This window comes from Podarcis tiliguerta (assembly GCF_965153285.1).
Source record: "Podarcis tiliguerta genome assembly, chromosome: 17".
NCBI lineage: Eukaryota > Metazoa > Chordata > Lepidosauria > Squamata > Lacertidae > Podarcis > Podarcis tiliguerta.
In genome coordinates, this window is record NC_139550.1 from 30483121 (window position 1) to 30502002 (window position 18882).

At 48.2% G+C, this 18882-nt stretch overlaps 1 protein-coding gene across 9 annotated transcripts in view; it reads right to left on the reverse strand.

The window, feature by feature from the left end:
* The window catches only part of PNPLA6 (patatin like domain 6, lysophospholipase), a 75470-nt gene extending 57747 nt beyond the window's left edge, over positions 1–17723 (reverse strand). For 4 of the 9 annotated variants that reach the window (XM_083419430.1, XM_083419427.1, XM_083419426.1 and 1 more), the window contains exons 1-3: positions 17522–17723; positions 1664–1745; positions 494–562 (exon numbers count right to left, since the gene is read on the reverse strand). In XM_083419430.1, the coding sequence (XP_083275556.1) occupies positions 494–562; positions 1664–1745; positions 17522–17694 (324 nt within the window). In that variant the 5' untranslated portion in view covers positions 17695–17723. Of the gene's footprint in view, positions 1–493; positions 563–1663; positions 1746–7995; positions 8463–10114; positions 10136–15909; positions 16182–17521 lie in introns of those variants that run through there. The other 5 variants (XM_083419432.1, XM_083419429.1, XM_083419433.1 and 2 more) reach the window with 5 other exon arrangements.
* Between the last annotated feature and the right edge of the window lie 1159 nt (positions 17724–18882).

Consider the following 18882-nt stretch of genomic DNA (forward strand, 5'->3'; position numbering starts at 1 on the left):
TCCAGGGCTGTTTTCTGAGGTGCTTCAAGTGGCCTACTCTTGAGATATTTTTTATTGGTTGCTTTTATATTGGACTTCGATTTGGCGTTAATGGTTGGGTCACCAACTTGCTCAGAGAAGCAAGATAAAACAAGCAAACAAAGGCATGGCACTTTGCTTTCGTCGTGCAAGAGCAAATATGGTGACAGTTCCCACATCTACCTTATAAGGTGGGGAGGTGAAGCCCGGAATCTGCTTTCCGAAGGACTGAAGAAACAGATCCCTTTCCTCAGAATTACACAACCCATCCTCTAGCAGTGCGTGTCCCTCCCCACTTAGTTTGACACCCGTGCAAAGAGGTGTCTGTCCTGGGCAGCAGGAAAGCACAGACCTAGCTTTCCTGGTGTCTCTGCTAAGGGGCGGTTTTGTACAGGTGTGCTGCAGGTGGCAGCACCCATCGCATACCTCCCCGAGGCAGACCCCCAAAAGTGTTCTCTGTCCTCTTTCTACTCACCATGCTGGCCTGCAGCTGATCTGCCACAAAGAGCTTGACGTTGGAAAGTACAGCGGTCAGGGTTGCATCCTGCAGTGGGAGAGAACACAGCAGACACCGAAGGGCAGGATCAAGGATGGAGGACTCCAACGCAGAGGAGGGGGAAAGAGATTAGAGGGCTTCCTGGGCAGCGGGTATAGGCCAGGTTGTGGCGGGTGTTTCAAGGATATAGTTTGAGTGCCTCACTTGTAGCTTCAGAAATCATTTAATGTGTGAACAAAAATATGTTCTTAATATTGCAGTTGCTGTATATGGAATTGTTATTTTGACTGGAATGTAATTGAAATTAATAAGATTTTGGAACGCAGAAATAAAGAAAATCATCACACCATCAATTCTAGCACGTGGGGGGCCATCTAAATTATATAATTTGGTATTTGAATGATTGGTATTAGTAATTGTATTATAATTTGGCATTGTTATAATGAGGCTATTATTGGACTGTAATTGAAAACTAATAAAAATTATTATATAAAAATGATTATGTTTCAAGCAGTCACCCCTAAGTTTCCATTCAGCTCCCACAAGAAACGCTCCATTGACAGCAACTAAAAGGTAAAGGGATCCCTGACCGTTAGGTCCAGTTACGGACGACCCTGGGGGTTGCGGCACTCATCTTGCTTTACTGGCCGAGGGAGCTGGCGTACAGCTTCCAGGTCATGTGGCCAGCATGACTAAGTCGCTTCTGGCGAACCAGAGCAGCGCACGGAAACGCCGTTTACCTTCCTGCCAGAGTGGTACCTATTTATCTACTTGCACTTCATGCTTTCGAACTGCTAGGTTGGCAGGAGCAGGGACCGAGCAACGGGAGTTCACCCCGTCGTGGGGATTCGAACCGCCTACCTTCTGATTGGCAAGCCCTAGGCTCTGTAGTTTAACCCACAGCGCCACCAGCGTCCCATTAATTCATTCATTAATTAATTCATTCATTAACTAGGGTCCCATTAATTCCCAAGGCCTTCAAAAGAACAGAGCCAACCAACAAGCAAAAATAACGTCTCAGTCGAGAAGCAAAGAGTTTCTCTACACGGCAACAGAAACTTAACAGGGATAAAGGAAAGCTGCAAAAGGGATGGATGGGCGAATTGCAGGTGGGAAAGCAGAACAGCTCTAGCCCGTTCTTGGCGTTACCTCTTGCTCCTCCTGTGGCTCTGATTCACTCTGCCCCATGACGGCTATCGATGTCGCTTCCAGGCCCAGTGCATTAAGGACCCTGCATACAAGAGAGAAATTTTATATAGCACCCAGGACAATATAAAACGTGTGTTTTTCATGTAACTGGGCTTGAAGTCTTGTACGGTTAGTGGGAGAGGATTCGAGGTGGGCCTGTCAATAGTGGTGGTTCCACAGCAGGCACCGCTATGGTTTTCCAGGGAGTAAGAGCCTGCCAGAGCAGGTTGGATCAGGGTCCTGATGCTCAGCACAGGGCAAGTGGTCAAAACATTGCTACTGCTGGCTTCACTTGAACTCAGGGCCCCAAAATGACAGGTGACAACAGCCTCTGTACACCCTCATTCATCCAAGACATTATTTTACAAACTTGTAGGCTGGGATCTTTCAAGAGAAGGATATGGCTTGATTTTAGGTCGCCAATATTCTGTCTAGCCTGCGGGCCACGATGGGCGACACATATGTAAACAAATTGGTTTCACAACCTCCAACGTTAGACCAGAGAAAGATGAGTCGTTTTTCTACGTTAAAAGAAGAATGGTTTCATAGGGAGCATGATGAACCTGCTAGCAAGCCTTGCCAAAGAAGTATTGAAATATCATTTACAAACATATTTGTTCTTTATGAAACATTGGGCTTTGTTCAACATAGCACCAAGAAGCATTTGCACAAGTGGAAAAACTTCTGCTTGTACTACGAGACTTTCCCCTGATCCTTCCATCTCCTGTGCTCCCCCAAATCTCTCTGGAGAAGATATGGGTTCCAGTGGCGTAGCGTGGGTTGTCAGCACCCGGGGCAAGGCAAGTAATTTGCGCCCCCCCCCCCCGCTGCACTGTCCCTCTCCCAGATAGTCCCTCGCTCTCTCTCCGCACCGCACCGCACCGCACGCCTGGCACCCTCCCCTCCACAGTGGGCGGCGACCCGGGGCAAGGCAAGTAATTTGCGCCCCCCCCCCCGCTGCACTGTCCCTCCCCCAGATAGTCCCTCGCTCTCTCTCCGCACCGCACCGCACCGCACGCCTGCCACCCTCCCCTCCACAGTGGGCGGCGACCCGGCAGCTCGGATCGGATTCACACAGCCAGCACTGCAGTGAGAGAGAGTGAGTGAGCCAGGTAGGGGCAGAGAGCTGCGAGTGCGGGCGCCCCCCCCAGATGTTGCGTCCGGTGCGTCCGGCCCCCCCTGCACCCCCCACGCTACGCCACTGATGGGTTCAGCACGTAACAGGGGGGCAGGGTTTGGAGAAAGAGTCCTGTGGCACGGGTAGAAGTTGTTCCGCTCACACATTTATCTTTTTTAAAAAAGTTTTTTTATTTATATTTTTCAAATTTATACATTTCATTAGTTTTACAATCAATTTAACATTTCAAAATTTCACTTCCTCCCCCCCTTTTCTACAGTTCCTTAAATTTATTTTTTAAATGCCTTCTGCTTATTTATCTATTGCAAATATATACTCATATAAAACTGCAGGTTGTTACATTAATCCTGCCAATGTTCTTATCTGTTTGCAATTTATCTGTAGATAGTCAAGAAAGCATTTCCATTCTTTTACAAAAAGTTTGTTATCTTGATTTCGTATTCTTCCGGTAAGTTCCGCCATTTCTGCATATTCCACGAGTTTTTGTATCCATTCTTCCTTTGCCGGGACTTCTGCTTCTTTCCACTTTGGGGCAAGTAGAATTCTTGTCACTGCAGTAACATACAGTGGTACCTCGCAAGACGAATGCCTCGGAAGACGAAAAACTCGCAAGATGAAAGAGTTTTCCGTTTTCTGAGTTGCTTCACAAGACAGATTTCCCTATGGGCTTGCTTCGCAAGATGAAACGTCTTGCGCCTTTTTTTAAAAACCGCCAATGCATTCCTATGGGAAACCGTCAATACACAGTGGTGCTTCGCAAGACGAAAAAAGTCGTAAACGAAAAAACTCGCAGAACGAATTAATTTCGTCTTGCGAGACACCACTGTACATAAATAAATTTCTATACAGTCGTACCTTGTTTTGCAGCCGGCATCCATTACGGAGTGCCGCGTCTGCGCACACGTGCAGAGTGCGATTTAGCGCTTCTGTGCATGTGGCAAACCTGGAAGTAACCCATTCTGGTACTTCCGGGTTTGCTGCGGACATTCGCCGGAATGGACGCTAGACAAGGTGGATGTTCACAGAGGTATTACTGTACAATTTAGGTACAGTGGTACCTCGCAAGACGAATGCCTCGGAAGACGAAAGAGTTTTTCGTTTTCTGAGTTGCTTCGCAAGACGGATTTCCCTATGGGCTTGCTTCGCAAGACGAAACGTCTTGCGCCTTTTTTTTTAAAGCCGCCAATGCATTCCTACGGGAAACCGTCAATACACAGCGGTGCTTCGCAAGACGAAAAAACTTGCAGAACGAAAAAACTCGCAGAACGAATTAATTTCGTCTTGCGAGGCATCACTGTAGTTCTGTCTCCACAAGTCCCAAATTCTTTTTGGCACATTTATTTAATTATCACCCACTGCCTGGGATCCTCCGCCCTCAAACCAGCCAGCAGGTGTGTGAGTAAAGGAAAGCCAAACTTTGCCACAGGACCATTTGCAGTGCTATCTGGGCCAGCGCTCGAGGGAGCCGGAGGAGCTCTCCAAATGACAGGGATGCAGCAGCTGGAAAGGGGAGCTCCAGATGCCTCAAAATTAATAACAAAGCAAGAGAGGCGGAGGGAGAACTGCCTGCCAGGCATTATTTAGGCAGGGAAGGTCTGGCCTGAGGAGAATCAGGTCCATCGCTCAGGAGAGGAGAGGAGTGTGGGCAGCAGGTGAAGGAAGTCAGAGTGTCTGGAGGCGGTTGGAGGATGAATGGCTGCTAACAGACTGAGGTTGAATCCTGACAAGACGGAAGTACAGTGGTACCCCGCAAGACGAATGCCTCGGAAGACGAAAAACTCGCTAGACGAAAGGGTTTTTCGTTTTTTGAGGTGCTTCGCAAGATGGATTTTTCTAAGGGCTTGCTTCGCTAGACGAAACGGCCCTGCCTCTCCTGTCATGGCGACGGTCACTGCACGCTTGCTTCCCCGCTCCTCCGGCTCCCTCCCACCTTCCGGCTGACAACTCCTCCAGCTCCCTCCGACCTTCCGGCTGACGGCCGACCTTCCGGCTGCCTCGTGCCGCTGCCCACTCCCCTCAGCCAGCGTTGCAGCCAGCAGCCAGCGTTGCAGCCAGAGTCGCGCTCCTGACCCCCGCCGCCCTCCAGCAGCCGTGTCGCGCGGTGGCCACAATGTGCGGGTGAGTCCGAGGTACCAGCTGCGGCATCTGTCCTGCTCCTCCCCATTGTTGTTAGTGTTTAACTGCAGTGGTGCTTCGCAAGACGAAGAAACTCGCTCAACGAAAAAACTCGCGGAACGAATTAATTTCGTCTTGCGAGGCACCACTGTACTGTTTTTGGGAGACCGGAGGTGGGCGGGTGTGGAGGACTCCCTGGTCCTGAATGGGGTAACTGTGCCCCTGAAGGACCAGGTGCGCAGCCTGGGAGTCTTTTTGGACTCACAACTGTCCATGGAGGCCCAGGTAATTCTGTGTCCAGGACAGCTGTTTATCAGCTCCATCTGGTACGCAGGTTGGGACCCTACCTGCCCGCAGACTGTCTCACCAGAGTGGTGCATGCTCTAGTTATCTCCCACTTGGACTATTGGCATGTGCTTTATGTGAGGCTACGTTTGAAGGTGACTCAGAAACTACAACTAATCCAGAATGCGGTAGCTTGATTGGTGACTGGGAGCGGCCGCCGAGACCATATAACACTGGTCCTGAAAGACCTATATTGGCTCCCAATATGTTTCCAAGCACAATTCAAAGTGTTGGTGCTGACCTTTAAAGCTGTAAATGGCCTCGGTCCAGTATACCTGAAGGAGTGTCTCCACCCCATCGTTCTGCCTGGGCACTGAGGTGCCTTCTGGCGAGGGCCTTCTGGCGGTTCCCTCACTGCAAGAAGAAAAGTTACAGGGAACCAGGCAGAGGGCCTTCTCAGTAGTGGCACCTGCCCTGTGGAATGCCCTCCCACCAGATGTCAAAGAGAACAACAACTACCAGACTTTAAAAAGACATCTGAAGGCAGTCCTGTTTAGGGAAGCTTTTAATGTTTGATGCATTACTGTATTTTAATATTTTGTTGGAAGCTGCCCGGAGTGGCTGGGGAAGCCCAGCCAGATGGGCGGGGTATAAATAATAAATTATTATTATGAAAGACAGATCCCTTCCTTCCCATTCTGGGGCTACTGAGGAGGAAGAACTGGGAAGAGAGGCCTCTCAAAACTGAAACCCCATTTCACATTTTTAAAATTTCTATTGTCACCAGCATCTCATTCCTTTCACACTAGCAACATGACCAAACAGAGTCCTTGCCACTCAATTTCCCATTTCCTGGGAAATGATATACAATGAATTGAAAAGGATAAGTTTTATTTTAAAAAACAACAACCCAGAAGTCTTTCTTTTGGTATTTTTATGGACAAAACTACCTAAATTGTACAGAAATTTATTTACGTATGCTACTACAGCAGCAAGAATGCTACTTGCCCCAAAGTGGAAAGAAGCAGAAGTCCCAGTAAAGGAAGAATGGATACAGAAACTTAGGCAATATGTGGAAATGATGAAACTTACTGGAACAATAAGAAGTCAAGATAACAAGCTTTTTACTAAAAAATGGAAATAGTTTATTGAGTATTTACAGATAAATTGTAAACAGATAAGAACATTGGCAGGATTATTGTAACAACCTGCAGTTTTATAAGAGTATATATTTAAAACAGATGAATAAATGAGCAAATTAAATGAATTTGGATATGCAGAAGATATTTAAAAATTAATTTAAGGAACTGCAGAAAGAGGGGGAAGGAAGTCAAACTTTGAAATGTTAAATTGATTGTAAAACTAATTAAATTGTATAAAATTGAAAAGTATAAATAAAAACTTGCCACTCAAAATGCTTAATGTAAATGCCTGTATTAGGTCTAACAACAACAACAACCGGTATATGCAATGACAAAACAGGCGAAAAGCAGGATACTCCTGGACCTCTTGGTGGCTTTTGATCCCAATGACCTCAGGTATGGGGCTGGGGTCTACCATTTTGAAGAGGCTCCGAAGGTACCCAGAGTGTAGATTCCAGAAGCTGATGCCGAAAGGCTGCTGCTCTGCTCCAAAGCTGCTGGGGGGGCTAGAGGGAGCAACAAGATTTCATCTCGGCTCCTGTGCTTTTCAATCCCTACGTTGGGATAAAGGAGCTGCGGGCTTGAACCTCCATCATCCTTAGCCATTGGCCATGATGGCTGGGGCTGATGTCGGGTGGTAACTCACGGCATCAGGAATGCCAGTGTTCCCGCCCCGGTCTACTTTCAATTCTGGGACCCTACAGACCTCCAGATGTGGCTGGAAAGGCAACTCCCATCCCCCCAAAAATGATGCGTACGATTGACACTGGGCACCCACTCTCTTGCTTCCAACTTCTGACCTCCAAGAGGCAGGAGAAATTTTGAACTATTTGGCGGTAGGTTTGGACCAGACAAAGATGAACAAGATGAAACCTAATCCCTTTCCAAATGTATTAAAGCCCTTCTCAATGAAGGTCGGATTTGCCATTTGCACCTGAATGTTCAGGTAACCCCAGTGGCCACCTATATACGTATATCGTCTTCCAAAGCAACTACTCTATTCCGAACTTAAAAATGGAAAAGCGTAATGCTGGTGGTCAACAAAAGAGGTTTAAAGACTCTCTTGAGGCAAAGCTAAAAAACATGTAGTATATAGACACTGACAACTGGCCTGCAAAACACTGGCCTGTGACCGCTCCAGTTGGAGAACAGCCTTTACCAAAGGTGTCATGGGCTATCAAGACACTCGAACTCAGGACGAAAGGGAGAAATGTGCTAAGAGGAAGGCATGCTTGGCAAACCCTCACTGTGATCAACTCCTGCCCGGAAACCCATGTCCCCACTGTGGAAGGACATGTGGATCCAGAACTGGCCTCCACGATCACTTATAGACTCACTGTTAAAACTGTGTTTATGGAAGACACTCTTACTAGGCTACAAGCGATCGCCAAAGAAGAAGACTCCACATAAGACAATGCACAGAGCCACAAAGACAAGACAAGGTGGCGAGGGCTGCACAGTGGGAGCCAAAACCATGTGCCCACTGACCCGCAAGAATCTGGAGATCAATAGTCACCGAGTGTGCCTTCGTCAGCAGTCACACAAGAACCCTGCTTTCCCACTCTGGGGAAACATGATGCGCACATGCATGCGCGCACACACAAAGCACTTACCTGTCCTGTGAGGTGGAGGCAAACAAACAACAAATGCTGGTATTCGACAAGGCAGCCAACCTGCAAGAGAACCTCCTCAGGCAGCTACCCTGACCACAACTTGTGGGGAACTTGCCCACCCCCCAGCAGATTTTGCATTAAAGCTGAACTTTCAGGATGGGTCCATTCTTGCTCCTCTTCCCTGATCAACAGGCCAGCCAACAGAAGTCGCGCACTGTGTCTTTAGCCGGCTTCCCGGTGCAAGAGCAGGGTCATGTTCTCCTTCTGGCATGTTTCACAATAGTGAGAGCCCAAGGCGCAGTTGCTTCATGCCCAGGGATTGCAGCATCGGCAGATTGCTCCTGCTCCAAGACACACAGAAACCTCTTTTCTCCTTTGGAGCCAGCCTCAGAAAGAGACAGAGGAGGTGGACAGAAACTCTAAGGAGTGTAGCTGTGCTAGCCTCAGGCAGCAGAAAGACACGGGAATAGCCAAGGGTTAAACCACATTGCTCAGATGAGGCAACAGGAAAACAACATCCTCAGCTGGCAGTGCTAAACAGGGGTTTCATACAGAGCCCAGCTTCTGCCGGAAGCTCAAAGCATGAATATGCAGCTTCCATAGACCACGTCACCAAGTGGGAGACAATTACTATTGTAGTGCATGAACCACCCGCAATCATATTCTAGGAAGCAGAACCATTAAGGAATGGGGACTCCTCAAACTTGCCTTCACGTGTTTGTTGGGACTTGCTCAGCGCAGGCACGGAGGGCCAGACAAGAGGCAGCAGCTCATTTTTTCAGAATTCGCGATGGTGCCCCACCCACATAGTCAAAGCAACACAAATCTAACTCAGCATTGATGTGGCCACTGCTATTTAGACTGCAAGCTTACGAACGCTTGGCTAGGGGGAAGCCGTACTGAAAACAGTGGGTGCTCATACAATGCAGAGGACTGAGGCACCACCCAGTTACCGCTGACTGGTAGTATAAAGTAATATTGCAGGATTAAACAGGCAATGGGCAAAAAACACAAGTGGTATAAAACAGGATGCAATAAGTTCTTTCTGGACAGCGGACGCACACCCATGCTAACGAGTGCAGAGAAGTTATCTCCTTATTCGCAGGTGTCAAAAAAGGTTGTTTATGTATGTATGCCACTACTGCGGCCCGTGTTTTGTTAGTCCAAAAATGGAAAACGAGCGAGGTCCCAACTAAAGAAAAATGGCAACTTAAACTGATGGAATATGCGCAGCTTCCGGACCTAACATACAGAATAAGAGAACAAGAAGAACATACATTTAAAGAAGACTGGAAAATGTTTATTGAATATATGGGGGGGGGGGAATTGTGTACACTTGAAAACGTTGGCAGCATTAAGATAAATTCAACAGTGTAAACAAGTTTGGATGGATGTACCGTATTTTTCTGTGTAGAAGACTATATTTGTTCCTAAATTTTTGAAGTTTAAAATCAGGGGTCGTCCTATATACAGATAGTGCATTTTCTTTATTTGGAGTCCTCCCAAAAGGGGGCTTATACACGGAAAAATACGGTAAAAATGGAATACTGAATGGTATAGTTTAAGTAAAATATGCAGGGATTTAAGATATGCAAAATGAACCCTGGAAAGAGACAAAGGGCAATCATTGATATAATTTAAGGTTGCTTAAATTAATATTCTAAATTTAATTTAAATATATATATTAATAAAAGAAAAGTTGCCTCCCCAAGATCGTGGCAGACTTCCACACATGGCTTGTGGTCAGTATAGAGATGCAGTGAATGAACTCAATTTGAAGTGAAATAAGAAAGCATTCACCCTGCCCTTTGAAATCTATTGGTTCTGGCCAGGAAGCAGCAGAGTACACCACTCCCTCCTTTTTCGCCCGATCAGAGACTCAGATTTGGGTGGGACAACACAAAGATATACCCCGTTCCCACCCTCTCCCTAGGGGAAAGTGATGATGTGGAGAAGGCTGGGAGAAGCAACTTGGTTTTCCAGCAGCACCCAAGTCTGACAGTTAGCCAGGAGGCAAAATTAGCCCGGATAGGGCATGGGGGAACCTGGTGAGAAATAACCAGGATTAAATTAAATAAAGCCAGGGGGGAAAACAGGCCCATCCACTGGCAGCGCTTACCTCTCCTTCCAGTTCAGGGGACAGTCATGCTAAGAGATAAAGAATAAACCAAAGACTCAGGCAAACTGCTTCAAGGAATAGTTGGGGGGATACTAAAAGGCTGCGGAGCCTTACTGTGGCTTAGAACGTTACAAATCCTGCTCACTTCAATGGGGCAGGCACAGGACACACCCCTGGCAGAAGGACCCACATCTGGCAAGTCGCTGGAAACCCATTTTGGAAAACAATGGAGCAAACACACCAGCTGCCCTGTAGGCACAAACAAGAGGAAGCCTGGAACCGGCAAGGACTGATGGATTGCAGTGAGCGTGTTAATGTCTGACTTGGCAGAGGGCCAGGCAGAGAGGCAGCTAAGAGGTGCTGGGAGGAAGCCAAACACAACCATTTATCCAGTCATCCTCTTTTCATCTGGGATGGGCGAGGGTGGAGCTCGTCCAATCAGTTCTGCTAAAGGCAAAAGTCCACCGAGAGCGAGACTCAGGAACAATCAAGCTTTGCTGTTTTGTTTTCTTTGCCCGGCGATTGACTGCAGATTAGAACCCCATAGCCTAAGATTGGAAAATGTATATTGAATATATTGGGGGGAGGGTTGTGAAAACGTTGAAAGCATTAAGACAAATTCAACAGTGTAAATAAGTTTGGATGGATGTCAAAATGGAGTACTGAACAGTTTGGTTTATGCACAATATGCAGGGTTTTATGGTATGCAAAATGGAAAGCAAAGAAGGGAAGTCATTGATATTTTAAGGATGTTTCAATAAACCACTGAGCCTAGGGCTTGCCGATTGGAAGGTCGATGGTTCGAATCCCCGCGACGGGGTGAGCTCCCGTTGTTCGGTCCCAGCTCCTGCCAAACTAGCAGTTCAAAATCACGTCAAAGTGCAAGTAGATAAATAGGTACTGCTCCGGCGGGAAGGTAAACGGCGTTTCCGTGCGCTGATCTGGTTTTGCAAGAAGTGGCTTAGTCATGCTGGCCACATGACCGGGAAAAACTGTCTGCAGACAAACATCGGCTCCGTTGGTCAGTAAAGCAAGATGAGTGCCGCAACCCCAGAGTCATCCGCGAGACACAGGCACACACACACACACACACACATCCCATACCCAGACAGCAAAAAGCCAAAAGATGTACAGGGACCCCTATGGCCATGGCTTTGTTTTCTCAAACATCCAGTGGCTCGCCATGCTCCTGAAGCAGGGCAGGGAGCAAGAAGGAAGATGAGGAAATGGGAGCCTCCGGGGCTGTTGACACAATTCAGGAAGTTATCCTTCCAGAGAACTCCTGGCTGCGTCAACCTGGCCTCTTCAGCGACATCGCCAACAGGGCATGTTTACTCAGAAGTCAGTCCTACTCTGTTCAGTGGCGCTTACTCTCTAGTAAGTGCGTTTGGGAGTGCAGCCAACACACACCCCTCTCTCTCTCTCCGGCGGGAACAAGCAAACCCTGCTACTGCTGGGTTGTGTGTTGGAAGATGAAAGATGGTGTGTGTTGGAAGACAAAGAACCTTGTTTGTTGATTCTCCCGCACAGCCTGCTGAATGTGCAAAACAAAGCAGAGGCGAAGTGAGTTCACAAGCGCTTAGCTCGGGGTTACTCGTTCTGTAAGTTCTTGCCCGGAACAGCAGCTCTCATGTCCTAATATCCACATGCCAGAGCCTTTCACTTGGCTTCTGTGGGTCACCATGCCCTATACCTGGAACATTTTTGCTGGGCGCCTAAAGGTCTATAATGATTTGTTTCTTGTTTGTTTGTTGATTGAATTTATATACTGCCCTATATCCAGAGGTCTCAGGGTGGTTCGCAGAAAAGATCACACTACATAAAATAAAAACAATAACTCAATAACACCCCCCTAAAAAAGAGCCGCATTTTAAAAGAGCATAGGATGTTGATCAGGTCAACCAAAGGCCTGATTAAAAAGGAATGTTTTTGCCGGGCGCCTAAAGGTGTATAATGAAGGTGCCAGGCAAACTTCCCTGAGGAGAGCATTCCACAGACGGGGAGCCACTGCAGAGAAGGCCCTGTTCTCATGTTGCCACCCTCTGGACCTCTTGTGGAGGAGGCACAGAAAGGAGGGCCTCAGAAGATGATCTCAGGGTCCGGGTAGGTTCCTATGGAAAGAGGTGGTCCTTGAGGTATTGCAGTCCTGAGCCATTTAAGGCTTCATAGGCCCAAACCAGCACTTTGAATTTGAGGAGGGTTGGGGAAACTTCTTCTGGCCCAAGGGCTGCCTTCCCTCCTGAGGCAATACTCTGGATGGAACGCTCACCAGTGAAGCAAGAGCTGAATTCTAGCCGTACGAAAGTCAGAGGTTTCTCTGCACATCACACCGATCTCTACCCTGCCCTTCTCCATACAGGAAATGAGAAGCACAATCACAGTTACAAGAACACACTCTAGCTAGGCAAAAGCATCCAATCAAGTCTGGTGATGACTGTGGCCTAAAAAGCCCTAACAAACGACTGGACACAAAGCCTGAGGGTCTTGACCCCTGGGCTAGAGAAAGGAATTTCCCTTGCCCAGCCATACACTGACACTGGGATGAAGTCATAAAGCTATTTTTCTCTTCTTTTTGTGCAAAAGCAGAAGGAATCCGAAATACCCTCTGGCAAAGAAATCCAATCACTGTGGACACCAATTCCTGCTTATCAGACACCATTTGCTGATCAGAGGAACTTGAGAACACCAACCTTCGGGTAAAGCCAGTGAGCTGGAATCAATGCAAACTTGCCAGCTTTTAAAATCCCAAAGCACAGAGAGGATTCAGGGCCCCAGCTTTATAGATTTTGGTTTATTCTTTCGGGTCCGTCTCTTGGCTCTTGTAATGTATGAAGGGGCCTGGAAATTCTGAGCCTGCAAAGGGGCCCACTGGCAAGGGGAGAATTGGGACCAGAGGATGCACAGTCCGCAATGACCCCCTCTCTCGCACTCCTTTGAGTGTCAAAGCTGCTGGGCAACAATGCACCAGCAGGAGCAGGGTCAGCTAGGACAGGCTTCCTCAAACTCGGCCCTCCAGATGTTTGGGGACTACAGTTCCCATCATCCCTGACCACTGGTCCTGCTAGCTAAGGATCATGGAAGTTGTATTCCAAAAACAGCTGGAGGGACAAGTTTGAAGAAGCCTGAGCTAGGAGGTTGCCACCACATCTCAAGAGCTCCTGGGATAGGAAGGCCCCATGAGATCCCTGCCAACAAACATCATCTCCACCCCAGGTGACTTCATGCAGAAAGTTCACATGGGGGAAGAGGGAGGCCACTTTTGTAGGAGGTGGCATTCATCTGTCTTGAGAGACAATGGAGTGTGCCTCTGCGGGTGAAGCCAAACCGCTGTGTTAAAAGCACTGAAGTGACCTCTAAGGGGTGCAAGGCTGGGCAATGTGTCTGGAGGTCTTGGGCTGCCCAGACAAGACCGCCGCCCCCAGTCCAAAGGAAAGCAGAGCAATACATTTGGCACCAGTCTGGCTGCAGGAGTTGCCGGGAGGAGGTATATAAGGCGTCATCCAACCGTCTTAGGGTCTCCACTCCAGATTTTTTTTTTTTTTGTGTAGTAGTAGTAATAATAATAATAATAATAATAATAATAACAACAACAATAACAATAATTTATTATTTATACCCCGCCCATCTGGCTGGGTTTCCCCAGCCACTCTGGGTGGCTTCCAACAAAACACTAAAATACAATAACCAATTAAAGATTAAAAGCTTCCCTAAACAGGGCTGCCTTCAGATTCTTCTAAAAGTTTGGTAGTTATTTTTCTCTTTGACATTGGTGGGAGGGTGTTCCACAGGGCAGGTGCCACTACCGAGAAGGCCCTCTGCCTGGTTCCCTGTAACTTGGCTTCTCGCAGCAAGGGAACCGCCAGAAGGCCCTTGGTGCTGGACCTCTGTGTCCGGGCAGAATGATGGAGGTGGAGACACTCCTTCAGGTATTCTGGACCGAGGCCATTTAGGGATTTACTCCATTTCTTTCCCCGAAGATATCCCACAAAGCAGCAGAAGTTTAGGGTCAGAGTTTTCCTTCTCCTAGATGGTCCACCCTTCCCAAGCAGAAGAACCCCATTTGCCCCTCATTGAGGCGTAGGCAACATATTCTGCATTCCCTCCTGGGCAACTCCCTGCAGAGGCTGTACATACGACTAGTACAGGCATCACCAACCTTCGGCCCTCCAGATGTTTCGCACTACAATTCCCATCATCCCTGACCACTGGTCCTGTTAGCTAGGGATCATGGGAGTTGTAGGCTAAAACATCTGGAGGGCCGCAGGTTGGGGATGCCTGCACTAGTAGGTGGACCCCAAACTGGCAGTGAATGAGGCAAGGTCCAAAAGTTGGCAAGACTGCAAATGAAGAGATACAATGCTTGGGAAGTGATTGCTCACAAGGTGCTTTTGACCTTAATCTGAGGGCTGCATTAAATTAGATGGAGAGCTGTCCTGAATTTGGATTAGATGACCCTTAGGGGCCCTTCCAGCTCTACAATTCTATAATCAGGAGCATAAACATCTATCATATAATGTAGTGTCAGGAATGGAAATAAGGATTCTAGAAATCTCAGGTTTCTTTAAAGAAAGAGAAGACACCCTTTTGTCCTTATAATGGCAGAGCCCATTTCAAAGTGTGCAGTCCATGCTTGGTAAACTCTTGAACACCAAAAGGCTTTATTGCCACTGCCCCTCACTGGGACTTGTGGAAGAGGAACAAATTGTGGAAAACAAGCAAATGCATGCCAGTGCAATTTGCACAAATGTTTCGGATCAACCCTAGCAATAAACAACTATCAGATAATGATCACACACCTGTTTAACACACCTTAAACAGGTAACCAAAAAACCAGCGCCGCAACAATTTCACTACAGTATGCAGAAGGAGGCATGGAATCCCTGAAAAAGATTCCCCAAGGCAGCCTTCTAGATCTCATTCACACAGAAGGAAACCTCGATAAGTGTGGGGACAGTTTGTGCACATAGCCCCTGGGTACTATTAGGGCAAGGATGTTCTCCTCATTCAGCACAGGTACACAGTTCCTGCCTTTCTGTCTTGTAATAAATTTGTATAAATCAATATAAATACCCACACACACCCCTTGCCCTGTGATCCTTGGGTGAAAGGTGTTATAGAAATTTAATTAATAAATAATATACCCCCGATCATCAACAAATAACTACAGTGGTACCTTGGGCTAAGTAATTAATTCGTTCCGGAGGTCTGTTCTTAACCTGAAACTGTTCTTAACCTGAAGCACCACTTTAGCTAATGGGGCCTCCTGCTGCTGCCGCACCGCCGGAGCAGGATTTCTGTTCTCATCCTGAAGCAAAGTTCTTAACCTGAAGCACTATTTCTGAGTTAGCGGAGTGTGTAACCCGAAGCGTATGTAACCTGAAGCGTATGTAACCTGAGGTACCACTGTATTATTATTATAATATCACCTTTTATCTGAAGATGACAGGGCAGTTCACAACATGAAAATACAAAGCGAGAACACAAAATACCTAATAAAAAAGAACCAAAACAAAGACCAACCGGTAACCCCCTCCCCCATCCCGCAAACACATTTAAAAAGCCGTAGACTGTTAATGAGCCCAAGGCATGATTAAAGAGAAACCTTTTTTTTTTTTTTTTGCTTGGCAAGTCCTCCAAGACTGACAATAGGATGGCCCTGGGAGGAGCCACAGTGTCCTCAGGGTAAAGTTTAATTGGCAGCTCCATGAGTTGTCAATCTGAACCAGCCTCCCCCTGCAAGCGCATGTTAATTTTCCTACCAATGAAAACAAGACACTGAGTATTTATTTACTTACTGCCTTTATATCACTCCTACTCCCTGGCTGGGGGGGTTCAGCCTTTCTCTCTGCGGCTTCATGCCAGGCAACCCCCCTGCCCACCCACCCCCCCGTTTCTGCCTAGGCAATGGCTCCTCCATACCTTCCCTCCTTCCTCTGCTTCTGTTTTGCTGGGGTTTTAAAAATTACTGACTTACTGCACACATGCCACCCTCTCATGGCCTGTTGGGACAGTCTGATTTCATTACGCTCTGCCCCTTTTGCGCCCCCAACAAAAGCCAATTCGTGCCCATCTGATGATAAACAGATGACCTTGAGCCTAGGCTGGGCACGTGTCGCTGGAAGGGGTCCAGGTTGCCAGGCAATGCGGCCTGCTTGGAATACTGGCTCCTGTGCAGGGCCCCACTGAACACCCCCTGCCCTCATTGGATGGCACCAACCCAACTGGGCAGGACCACCAGCAGGCTGGGATTGGTCAGCTGGACCCCTCCCCGGGTCACTTAATGGGGGGGGGTGAAGGCAGCAGCTGTCCTGGCCCTCTTCTGGACAGTCAGCTGGCCCCACTCTCTGCCATCAGACCCCCCAGCCCAGCAGGAGTCTTACTGACTCTTTGGCACCGTCTTTCCTGGCACACCTTCTTTGCCTTCAGCTACGCCCCCCTGCCCACCTTTGTGCTCCATGCAGCAGCCTTGCCAGGTGGTGGAAGGGACCGGCTGGCCTTAGCCTCACCCAGAGCGGGTCTCAATCTCTTAGCAATGCTCCATTGGCATGACCCAGGCCTGGGGAAGTTTTTGACCCCAGGGCCAAAGTTTCTCGTGGGGAGGCTCTGCTCTGTTGCCAAAAACGAGGGCACCAGGTACACGGCAGTCTCCATCCCGGCGCCTGAATGTCTGCAGCACAACCCCTACTCCCAGCCTTTCTCTCTGCGGCTTCATGCCAGGCAATGCCCCTGCCCGCCTGTCCACCCACCCATTTCTGCCCAAGCGACGGCTCGTCCATGCCTTCCCTCAACTCCCTGCTGCTGCCTGGATGAGGCTCAAAGCCTCTCCCCCTTTTGGCGCAAGCTATAAGGGCCAGCGGGGCCTCAGGGTTACAGTGTCGGGCTAGGACCCTGGGAGAGACCCGGGTTCAAATGCCCACTACTGGGCCAGGAAGTTCCCTGAGGTGACCTTGGCCCAGCCACTGACTGCCTCGTCTCTCGGCCTAACCTACCTCACAGGGCTGTAGTGGGGGTTCAATCTGCAGGGGGTGGCTAGCTCAGTCCGTAGAGCACGAGACTATGGATCTGAGTCATGGGTTCGAGCGATGCGGCGAAAGGGGGTTGGGCTAGATGACCCTGGTGGTCCCTTCAACTTCTAAGAACGTATGTGGGCGGGGGGGGGTATGTACACCGAGAAAAAGCTGGGCTACAAGTGCAATAGAAACGCGAATAAATATTTGACGCGGTGTTTCTGGCTGAAGGAAGAGCGGGTGGTGGGGAATACGCGCGCGCACTCTGTGCATGCTCAGAGGCTCCGTTGCCGCCTCTTCATTTCTTCGCGCGTTACCGAGCGGGACCCCAGCGCTGGGCTCCAGCCTTTCTTTTCCTTCCCCCGCCCTCTCGCATTGCTGTTATCCGCCCAAGACTCACCCGCCGCCGCCGCCGGCTCCGATCTGTAAGGCGGCCCTTTGAAGCCCATGCCTCTCTCTCCCTCTCTCTCTGCCTCCGGCTCGTAGCGGCGCCCTGGCCAATGACATCATCGCGCCGCGCCGCCGAGCTGGCAGCTGGCCGCCATGTTGCGAGGGGCAGAGAGGCAGCGCCATTGCGGGAAAGACGCCGTGGGTGGCTAGGAAGCGGGTTTTGTAGGGTTGTGGGAAAGGGTCAGAAAAGGGTCTAGAAAGGGGGGGTGTGGAGCCACACCCCTAGGAAGGAAGGTTGCAGTGCTTAGGGCTTGTTGTCTATATTATTATAGACAGGCCGGGCTCAGGGCGACTAACAAGCAATAATAAAAACAAGTTGAATGAATACAACTTAAACACAAGATTAAAATACAACATTAAAATATTAAAACAGTAAAATATTAAAATGCAGCCTCATCACAGGAGGAGAAAGGAAAAAGAAAGGGGGGAGGGAATCAAATTGGCATTATTATTATTAATTCTTCTTATTAATAATAATAATAATAATTTATACCCCGCCCATCTACTTTTTCCTCTGGCCTAAAGTTGAGAATAAGAGAATTGTAAAGTTGGAAGGGACTCTGAGGCTCAACTAGTCCCAACCCCCGGTGTAATAAACAAAAATCTGCCCTTATTCCCTTATGGGGGACACAAGAGCCCTTATAGAGTCCTTTGTAGGTTTCCATCGGTAGGAGAGAATAACAGAGGCTAACCAGAGAATATTGAGAAGCAAAGCAGCTAGTAAGCCTGATCTTTATTGAACTGTTGCAACAGGGTGTTCCCCTCACACGCAGGAAAGGAAGAGGAACCCAGAACCAAGTTGTGCCTGCCCTTATATAGACATTTTAAATTCCCTGCCCTGGAACTCAAGACCACCCCTCCATACATCATACATACATCACAGAAGGGGTGTAACCCAAGACCACCCCCCACAAACATCATACCTATATCACAGAAAAGGTGGTCTACAACAGAAATTTGAATGCTGTTGTTTTTCCTGTCTGTCAGGTTATCTGAGAATGCCTTATCTGATTGCCTTTCCCAGTAGTTTGGCCATTCCTTTGAGATGGTGATTACCCAATTCCTGAGACAATGGGAAGGTTCCCTCACCCCCTCCCTCCTTGCAGAGAAAACATTTGGTCAGTTTGGGAGTCAAAATGGTTTCAGGATGTCTTCTTGTGCTGCTCCAGACATGTGGTCCACATATCTATGTACGTGCTTGGTTGTTACATTTATGAACATTTATTATATATATATGTATATATATATATACACACACACACATACGACCTTCAATTTTTTATTTCATCTGCAATGCAGGAAGATGCAGTT